This window comes from Alligator sinensis, unplaced genomic scaffold, assembly GCF_000455745.1.
Source record: "Alligator sinensis unplaced genomic scaffold, ASM45574v1 scaffold812_1, whole genome shotgun sequence".
NCBI classification, from domain to species: domain Eukaryota; kingdom Metazoa; phylum Chordata; order Crocodylia; family Alligatoridae; genus Alligator; species Alligator sinensis.
The window spans coordinates 108,348-119,445 of NW_005843249.1; the positions used below are offsets into that span (position 1 = coordinate 108,348).

General features: G+C 44.2%; 1 protein-coding gene across 1 annotated transcript in view; it reads left to right on the forward strand.

The window, feature by feature from the left end:
• TACR3 (tachykinin receptor 3) overlaps positions 1-11,098 on the forward strand; it is a 112,259-nt gene that overhangs the window by 96,712 nt on the left and 4,449 nt on the right. The window contains exon 4 of the mRNA XM_014527002.1: positions 8,228-8,424. Within this exon, the coding sequence (XP_014382488.1) occupies positions 8,228-8,424 (197 nt within the window). The remainder of the gene's footprint in view (positions 1-8,227; positions 8,425-11,098) is intronic.

An 11,098-nucleotide genomic window follows, 5' to 3' on the forward strand; every position in this document is an offset into this window, starting at 1 on the left:
GTTGTATTCCCTTTCCTGTGCTCTAGTTTAGCTCTGTGCTGAAGCTCACACAGAATTTCCTTCTTTTTACAGGGGTATAGGTTGTAGCCGTGTTGGTCTAAGGACATAGGCAGACAAGGTTCTTTGGGTGAATCTGATATCTTTTATTAGACCAACTTCAATAGCTGGAAAACAATTTTTAAGCAAGCTTTCAGGTTCAAAAATCCTTAGTCAGGCTGAGGAAGTTTCTGCATTTGGTGTGTGCTTTTCCTGGATTGAATGAAAAGTAAAGAAGCCAGAGGCTGAGCTGGTATGCATACAAGATGGGCAGTCAGTGAAGAAGTAAATTGAGGAGTCAATGAGTAAGAGAGAGGCTGGATGGGGAGGAGAGAAGGATAATGGGTAGTGAAGAAGTACCTGGGGAGTCAAATGTCAGGCAGGTTATAATGTGTCATAAATGCAATGTCTATATTTAGTCCAGGATTTTTAGTATCCAGGAGATTGATGAAGTTGAGTTTGTAGATGCATCTCTGAGAAGTGTTTTGTAAATTCCCTTTGAGGATTAGAACTGAGAGATTGGAGAGAGAGTGGTTTTCTTGTGAGAAATGTGCCCCCACAGGTAATTGGGTATTCCTGTCTTTGATAGATTTCTGGTGTGCGTTCATTCTGGTGCACAGTTGTTATTTGGTCTCTCCTACGTATTTTCCATCAGGGCATTTGGTGCATTGGATGAGATATATTACATTTCTGGAGGTGCAGCTGAAACATCCAGGAATGCTGATGGCTCTGTTGTAGGATATAGTAATTGTGGGGGTGGTGGAGATGTGTTCGCAGGTTTTGCATTTCTTGTCATAGCATGGTCTGGATCCATTTGGTGTATTCTGGGCCTGAGGAAGTTTGCTTCTGGGGATGAGGTTAACAAGGTTCAGTACTTGTTTGAAGGCTAGGACGGTAGGCTCTGGGAAGATCTCTTTAAGAATAGGGTCTCTTTCTAGTATGGGGTGCAATTATTTGAGGATTTTCCATACGGGTTCGAGGGAGGGGTGATATGTCATAACCAGCGGTGTGCAATTTTTGAGGATTCTTTTTACAGGATTTATACAGAGCCAGACTAAGTTGTACTACACGTATAAACCCTACATTTAGGTCCCACGCATAGTGACCAGTCACTGCTGAAGACAGAAATATCTAACATTTGTCTGAATTGAACAAGAGAGCTGAAAAGAATCACACGATGGGTTTTTGTACCACATAGTCTTTTATACATACATTCAGGATTGAATGAGGACAGTTTTAACTTTTTTAGCTAAAATAAGTACAGGGTAGACAGAGTGTATATACTTGCACTTTTGGCAAATGGTATATTTCAATTTCTTATCTAGCTTCTTAATATGCAAGTTTTGCTTGCACCTACTTCTTGCCTTTGTTATATTTCATTCTTTAATCAGTTTGCCACATATGCAAAAAGAAAATATGTGAAAAGCAAAACCAAGCCAACATTATTTAGAGGGTCACTTGTACATAGTCTTTTAATTTTATGAAGCATTCTAGTTTATTTCTTTTTTCACTGACCTACTCACCTACTCCATCATAGACATTCCCAGCTAATCCCCACCCCCATTTGGCCTGGTTGGAGTGGGCAAGAGTGGATTTGAAGCTTCTCCATCCCCTGGACAGTGGGGACAGCAGCAGCAGGAAAGGGAAGGGGACCAGACATGCCATTGAGCATGGCAGTGAAGGTGGGTAGGGGGGATTCATACATGCTTTGGGGACTTTCAAAAAGTCCCCTAAGAATCCCATAGTGCAGTCCAGTCAGAAAGTGAGGGTGCAGTCACACCTCTGCACCCTGTCTGGATTTTCCCCTAGCCAGAATACATTTGCAGCTGAATTAGAAGATTTAGTACCATATTCAATTATAAGTCCATTGTGGCAGGGCACTCTTGGTGCCTGCCACTTTAAGACCTAGGCCAGGGAGATGGCAGGTGCCTGATGAGGGTGGCCATTTAATGCCCAGCTCTTTGTGCTGAAGGGAGCAGTTTGAAGACCAGCCAGAGGGTAAAAATCTCCCTGATGAGCGCCTTGTGCCAGAAACAACTTGGAGGTATATGGGCTGGTGCTATGGGAATGGAGGAGGCCCCAGGTCCTGGGCATGACCTCAAACTGTACCCTGCCAGGGTAGGAAGGCCTGGTGGGACTGCCGGTGGTGTGGCAGCCCCGGAAATGCCAGGACTACAAACCTCCCTGGTAAAAGGTAGGCAGGAGGAACCTGATAACCTCCAGCCCCAGCACAGTCCTGGCTGAGGAAAGCCCAGACTTCTGAGATCTTTGAGAGGCCTGAGGCTCACTTGATCCAGTGGAGTTGTGAGGGAGAAAAGGCAGGTGGCTGGGACTTGACTGGATGAACCCTTGAACTGATCCATGCTGCAGCCAGGACCCAAGGGGGGTCAAAAGGGCTAGGGGCCACAATGAAGGATGCCCAGAGCAAGAGACTCAAGATTCTGGCTGGCCTGAGGGTGGGGCCAGGGCCTAAGGGGGAGCCAAAGGTCCCAGAGATGGGACCACAGCTTGAGAGGGATACGGGTTACAGGTAAGCTTAGCTGCCTGGGATGCCATCAGCGAAGCATAGGCCACAGTGCAGGGGAAGGTTTAGAGCTAGGGACATCACCCCTCATCACTGGGATCTTAAATGGCCAGCCTTCTGCCTGAATAACATCTTAATCATTTTTCCATCAAGGCATGGCAGGCAAGAAACGTGGGTGGGCCAACATCTAACTGGCCCTAGGAAGACCCCCTGTTACATACATCCATTTCACAGATAAGTGTTGACTTGCATCATAAACACTGTTATTTTGTACTCTGACAACGTGGCATCTAATGAAGTAAGTTGGTGCCTATGAAAGTTTATGTATTTTAGAGTTAGTCTATAAGGTGTCACCCTGCCCTGCCTTCTACCTAACATGTCCATCCCCATTCTCCCAGGCAAAACGATGCACTTTATTTTTAAACTGTAAATATGCAAAATTAAGAAAAAGTAAAATCAATTTTAAACCAAATAAGCTTTTCTTGAAAAGCAGGCCCTATCTCTTGAAAAATAAATGTATACAGTTGAGCTTTATTTTTCTTCAAAATAAGCCCACTTTACAAATTTCCAGCAAAATTCTAATGCTACCTAGAAAGTACCTCCTGTGAAACATGCACATTCTAATATATAATCATTCATTCTAATGAACTTACTCTTGATAGGAAGAGGGGAAAAAACAGACTTTCTGACTTTTAGGTAGTTTTGTCTTTGGTACCGAACAAAACAACTGAATGTCAAAAATCATCACATGATTCATTGTCTGATTTTGTAGTGGCAGGTAACTAGACTATGAAGACATTAAACAAAGATATTTGCCACACAGTGGATTTTAAAAAATGAGACATGGAACCTGAAAATGTAATGAAATATTTTATTTCAGGGTGAACATTTCATTTTGGGTTGACTCATAAAGAATTTCTGGTGGTATTTTTATCTCACTGAAATGAGAAACTAAATTGAAAATGAAAAATGCCCATTTTAGTTTGACTCAAAGTGGGGTTTTCTTTCCATTTTGGGGAGGAGAAGGGGGGTGTTATTTACCACGATCTAGCTACCTTGTCTTTATTTAAAGAGACCTTCAAATAATCTATTTTGCAAGCCCCAAGGAACTGCTTGACTTGCCCTTTAAAGGGATGTGCATTTATCTACTTGTAACAGTTTAGGTGTTAGAAACAGTGAGACTATCCTCTCTTAAAAGTGTTGTTAACACATTTTAGTGATACTAGCACTGAAAACCTGTAATGTTCCTCTCATAGTTCATCCTGCAATTCTAGGGTAGAAATATCACAGTATTCAGTGAGATTAAACCATATTCAGTACTGGAAATCTCTGCTGCCTCAATTCTCAATCACTCTGTAGTTGGAATGTTCCATATAACTAATGAGTTGACTCTTTAGATTATAAGGATTAGCAGTCTGATTTTCACTTTTGGCCTCAGGATTCAGGAGTATTTCTACACATTTCTTATTTTATAAAATGTTGGAGTGATGTTGTAACCATGATGGTCCAGAAAAGATGTTAGAGTCAATGATTTGGCGGGGGGGTGATACCTTTTATTCAATCAACTGTATAGTTGGAGGAGAGTTTAGGCAAGCTTCTGGGCCAGAAAGCTTATTTTAAGATCTCTCTCCCAATTACTCAGTTGGTCCAATAAAAAATATCTCCTGAAAAAATCCATCTCCCTTATTTTATATATTTATTGCAGATGCATAGGTAATTAAATAATTAGCCATTAAAATGCCTTGCAAAGTACCTGCAATTATTATTTGTACTCACAGGCATAACATATGATTGCAAAACTAGAGGCTAGGACTGCTCTGAAAATCAGGGGGTTATTTGCTGAAGTACTGTGGTGAAGCTATATGGCAAGTCCACTAAGTTATCCAAAGTGCAGATGCAGGCATAAATCCATAACAGATAAACAACTGAAAATTTTGCCCAGAGGAGTGGAAAATATCCCAACTGACAATATACTGTGTTTAGCAAACACGTTATGTCTGATATTGTTTCAGATATATGTCACAATGTTGCCTGGTGAAATGTATTAATCGAATACTGCAATATTTGTTCAAATACTCTTTGTTTTCCCCCCAGAAAGTGGAGGCAGAAGTTTGTATCTTAGAAACACTGGTATATGTATCTACAGATAAAAAGATACTGTGGCAAAGCACTTTCAATGTGGTTAATCAATGTATGGCTCTATGCCTCTTCCCTTAAAGGGAAATAATCCTTTACAAAGTGATTTCAGAACTACTTATGAAAAGTACTTAATTAGAGGTTGTTGTTATATTTGCTGTTTGCATAGAAAAATGCACCTTAAGAGTGAGTATGTTTTGTGGAAACAGTCAAGGTTCTTTGGGTAAATCTGATATCTGTTATTAGACCAACTCAAATAGTTGGAGAAATTCTTCTTTGCAAGCTTTCGGGTATAAATATCCTTCATCAGGCTGAGGAAGCATCTGCAGTTGGTGTGTGCTCTTCCTGGATGGAATGAATAGTAAAGAAGCCAGAGGCTGGTATGCATGCAAGAATTGTTTACAGAATTGCTCCAGATAGTAGATAACCTTTGAACCAGGTTGCAAAAAAAACAATTAAAATTGATCTGTGTAAGCAGCACAAGCAATACAGTACAATTCAAAGAATGTATCATAATGGCCAGGTACAGATATTACACTTTTGCCAGTACAAATTATCAGAAACCAGTCTATATCTGTAACAGAACAGAAGTTCAGCACACATAGACCGGTTTAAAAATGGTTGAACCCAGTCTAAGATTCTGGTCCCTACCAATCTAAACTACACCACTTATAGAAAGCCACATAACTTATACCAATTCAGTCTCAGGCTTTTTGAATCTCTGTACCTAGCTAATGAGTATACAGGTTTACTGAACTTGATTTGCACAGGTTACCTGAAAATTCAGGATGAGACAACAATTGCTGTCAAGAATTCTGATACTTAAAGTTTGACAAAGTTATAACTGAAATAGAAATGTTGTCTTAAGATTGCCCATTACTTCCCAGTAGGCCTGCACGAGTAGGCAGCTATTCAGTCCAGCTTCAGATCTGGCCACTTCAGATGCCAGGGATCCAATCCAGAGCTCTGGACTGGGTTCCTGCTTCTATCAGGCTGAAGCAGCTCCGAAGCTTCAGAGCCGCCTTGGAGATCCAGCCATAGGGTATAATGGGGAATCGATGAAATATCTATAACTTTGTTATTTTTTGTCTGATTTGGATGGAACATGTAGGAGTAGTAGCCTCTGTTGAGAGCATGAAGCTGAGCAACTTTTAAGAAGATAGGTGCAGGGGTTTGGGGGGAACTGTACCCCAAATTCTTGAAAGCAAAACTCATGTCACATGTATGTGTTATACCACAGGGGGGTGAAAACTGCAGGGGTGATGGCCCCTGCTGAGGCCACAAAGCCTGCCAAGTTTCAAGGTGATAAGTGCAGGGGTTTGGGGGGAACTGCACCTCAAGCTGCTGACAGGCAAAACTTGTGACATAGATGACACTGCATGTGTTAAGGTGAAGTGGGCTGAAAACTGCAGGGGTGGTGGCCCCTGCTGAGTTCACAAAGTCTACCAAGTTTCAAGAAGATAATAGCAGAGGTTTGGGGGGAACTGCACCTCAAACTGCGGATAAGCAAAACTCGTGACATGGGTGACACTGTATGTTAAGGCACAGCAGGATGAAAGCTGCAGGGATGGTGGCCCCTGCTGTGGCCACGAAGCCTGCCAGCTGTCAAGGAGATAGGTACAGGGGCTTCTCGGTTCTGGGGCCCTGCATCTCTAGCTGCTGACAGTCAAAACTCATGGGTGCTTGTGCAACTGTGTCTGTCTTGGGGCACGGAGGTAGGGGGGCTACTGCAGGCCTGGCTGCTAAGCTACTGTGTTACCAGTTACCAATTAATCATGATTCACTCAGAGACCAGCTCAATACACAGTACCTAGCTACTACATAACGAGTTAATGAGCATGGATTAACACCTACACAACCACAGACTAAGGAGAGGAAATAATCAATAGAGGCAATCAACTGCCCCAACACAGACAGTCAGTTGCACAAGCACCCATGTCACAAGTTTTGTCTGTCAGCAGCTATGGGGGCAGGGCCCCAGAACCCCTGCACCTATCTGCTTGACAGCTGGCAGGCTTCATGGCTGCAGCAGGGGCTAGTCAGCCTGCAGTTTTCACCCCGCTGTGCCTTAACACACACAGTGTCACCCATGTCACGAGTTTTGCCTGTCAGCAGCCAGAGGTGCAGGGCCCCAGAAGCCATATTCCCCCTGAACCTATCTCCTTGACAGCTGGCAGGCTTTGTGGCCTGAGAAGGGGCCACCACCCCTGCAGTTTTCAGCCCGCTGCGCCTTAACACACACAGGGTCATCTATGTCACGAGTTTGCTTATCAGCAGCTTGAGGTGCAGTTCCCCCCAAACCCCTGCACTGATCTTCTTGAAACTCGGCAGGCTTTGTGACCTCATTAGGAGCTACCACCTCTGCAGTTTTCACCCCCCTGTGGTATAACACATACAAGTGACATGAGTTTTGCTGTCAAGAATTTGGGGTGCAGTTCCCTCCAAACCCCTGCACCGATCTTCTTGAAACTTGGCAGGCTTCATACTCTCAGCAGAAGCTGCCATCTGTGCAAGTTACATCCAAATCAGACAAAAAATAACAAAGTTTTAGATATTCCATTATACCCTATGGCCAGATCTCCAAGGCGGCTCTGAAGCTTTTCCGAAGCGGGTCAGAAGCTCCAAACCACTTCAGAAAGCCTAACAAAGCCAGCACTTCGATCTGGACATGTTGGTTTGGATGCTGAAACATCCGAAGCTTCTCTGGATCCGAAGCACAGTCCGAAGCCTCGCACAGCCCTACTTCCCAGCATAGAGTTGTTAGTATCTGTTCTGCATACATGCCTGCAGCCAGCAGACAGTACTTCAAACCTAACCAGACTAGTTCACCTTTCTCACACACACACACACACACACACACACACACACACAATAATGTCTCACATTTTATGCTGAGAAATGGTGGCTGTGCTAATAAGTTCCCTAGCTGAGGAGGGCAAGGTGGCAGCTCTACACATTTTTGCTTTATGCTTAATTCTTACATTTCTTGCCAAACAAAGACTTTCTACACTTGCCTTTTACCATGAGTTGGAAGCTAAAATAACACCTAAAACCAGGGAAGAGAATGTAAGAATGATCACCAGCCAATGAAATTATTGAATATGTGCCATCTGAAACTAAACAGGGAGTGGAGGTTGCCACTAGTGGGTATCTATTATTGACCACTGCTTGTTCAACTCCTTTTTTCTGGTCTAAGGGCCCAGAAATGTATCTGTATGCCTAAAGCCATTGATATAAAAGGCGTTAGGGCATAAAGGCCAAGGTGCAGTGGCTAAATGGAAAAAAATGATAGCCTTATTTCATGATTAAATGCAGAAGATAATAATAATATTGTAGGAGTTTGAGTTTCAGCAGTTAAGTTTGTCTCCTATTATGATAGTCAATATGAATAATACTACAAATGTGTCTCATGTTATTATTTAGGAGAAGGCTGTTCTGTGACCAAACATGCTAATATAGAAAAAAAATTAAAAAGAAGGCTTCTGCCTGGAATAGCATATATTAAAAATACATGTTACTTTCTTTTTTCAGGTAGTAAAAATGATGATTGTTGTCGTGTTGACATTTGCAGTCTGTTGGCTGCCCTATCACATTTACTTCATCATTACTGGGATCTACCAACAGTTAAATCGTTGGAAATACATTCAGCAAATCTACCTAGCCAGCTTCTGGCTTGCCATGAGCTCCACAATGTATAACCCTATTATCTACTGTTGTCTTAATAAGAGGTAAGAGTGAATTATTAATTGCATGTATCTTAGAATATAAATGCTTTGAGTGTGAAAAGGCAAATAATGTTAACTTTAATACAAGGATTTTTAATGAAAAAGAGGGGGAGGGGGAATCATGTGAGGTAAAAGCTTCCTTTAGGTTTCTATTCAGTGCTCATACCAAAGAGCCAAATGTATTTTTGAACATAGTGAACACAGTGACTTTCCTAAATCTGAGGAAGTGCCCTCCCAATATGAAAGCAACATCTAGCCTTGGGATCCCAGCCTGACCAGGTTCTACATGCAGAATTCCTGATACCATCAGGGAAAGTTGCACTTGAGGGTCTACACATGAGGGCCCTAATTGTGTAATATAAACTAAATGTAAGTTAAGGCTTCTGTCTGTCCCGTATGCTGCAATGTGTGGGTTGAATGATTAGTCAGTGCTACTAAGCTATAGCATAATTTTATGATGCTAGCTGGATGTAACTTAAGACAATTCTCTCCCAGGAGTGTTTTACTTCCTATTGTGATATTTCTATTATACTCAGAGACCTATAACAAGCTAATAAAATGGTTGTTTACATCCTTACTATTCTTTATGAAATCCTATCTAGTCTGGAGATCTAGTCTGAACACTCAAACAAACTTCTCCATCCTGCCTCACAAAGACATAACACTTGCAACTAACTTCATCTGGATTTTGTGGGTGCTAAAATGAGCTTTAAAAAAATCAGGCCACTGGATTGTTTTGGGGGACTCTGTCTGTCCATATTTTCATACTCTGATGGTGCTATATGATCCAATTAAAGGAAGTCTTATGCTCATGCAGTCACTCCCAGGGCTAAGAATTTCTATAAAGTGAAAAGGAGGGAATTTCCCCCCTGGCTAAACCCATCCCCAGTGCCCCAGAAACTACTGGAGTTCTGCTGCAGGATGGTTCTGGCTGTGGAAGAATCCTTCCACCCCCCACCATGGACAGTTTGGGGATCAGTTGCAACTATGCACAGGGCAGCAGGGAGATGCACCTGCAGCTAGAACTATCCTGCACCCACAGAACAGTTCTAGCTGCTGGAGAGTGCCCCTGAGTCCAGGCACAACTTCAGGGTGACCCAAAAGGGTGCACAGGGCAGAGAGGCACACGTGCCTCTGGCTGCAACTGTACCAAATGGTTCCAACCATGGGAGAATGCTCCCCACCTGGTCCTGCCAATCCACTGATTGGCAGGACAGGTTGAGGGTGCATTCTCCCTGGTTTTGTACTGCCCTGTAGCCCCAGGATAGTTCCATACATGGGAGAATGGCCTCTGCTTCATGCTTAGCTCCAGGGTGACCTGGAGGGGTGTATGAGGCACAAAACAAGTGCGCACAGGGCTGGAACTACCCAGAGTCCTGAGACAGTTCCAGCCCTGGGGAGATGTCCATCCATTCGTGCCCCCCCCCCAGCCAATCTGCTGCTTGGCCCCAATTTGATCTGTCTTGTGGAAACCAAGTGTGAATTAAGCCACAGGGGTGGCCCATGTCTGTTCACTGATAGGGGGTGGAGAGGGGGGGGGGGGGGGGGCACTAGCACTGCTGCCTGGCCAGTCCAGGAACTCCAACCCTGGACTTTTCAAGCAGTGGCAGCAGGGTCTTCACAGGGCTCTTGGAGGCCAGGTACAGCAGTTACACTTATTGTGTGGTAGGTTTCAGAAAGCACTCTGCAACTGTAACAGAACAGATGATCAAGGCACATAGAGCACTGTAAAAATGGCAGATCCCAGCCTAAGATAACCCTGGATAGATGTGGTATCAGACTTCAGCACTGCAGGTTAGAGCGCCATAACATACATCTGTACCAGATCCCATCAAGACGCATGGTAGGTCACATTCTGCCAGCAACCCATGGGGTTTTGTAGCTCCCTGTTCACCGTCCTCCCCCACAGAGTGGCACTCTTGCGTATTGCCATGGGTTCAAGTGAACAAGTGCTGAATATGGGTCAGCTGCTATTTTGCATCTGCTTACAGTTGGGGAGGGAGAAGGGAAGGGGAATGGTGTCCAGGCAGCCTAAGTTGTGGGCACTGGTACCCATGACTCAGGGCCAGAGGAGCCCATGGCCCAGAACCAGGGTGTGGGCACTTGAAGCCCTCTGGCCCTACTTATCTGGGGAGAGGTCCTGGTCCACACAGGTGAACAAGCATTTGGCCAGGGCTTCACAGATCTGGACAGTCTACCACAAGTACAGGGCTGGGGCCCCACACATTAGCAGTGGGCTTGCCCTCTCCATCATCCCTGCATGGCATATGCTCACATGTGCCAGGCCTGGTCCATAGTTGAAGTGCTCCTTCTGGAAGCCCAGATGCCCCACATAGGTCCTCACAGGCCAGGGCTGGAGCAGGTAGGCTGGGCACCTGATGAGGACTGGGGGGTGGGGAGGCAATGACATCAGTGATGATGAAATTGGGGACCCTGGGTGCATAGCACCCACTTTCCATTACTCCAGGGAAGGAGGAATTGCACAAGACCCAGACATTGTCCTCATCACCTAGGTGAAAGTTGGTGGCCCAGTTGTGCCCTAAAAGCCTGGGTTCTTTCTGTGCATCCTGGGTAGCCATGCACCCTCTTGGGAGGTGAAAGGGAGAACAGAGGACTCTAGACTTCTGGTGGTTTTTACCACCTCAGAAAAGTGTACAGCTATTCAAGTTAAGGGAAA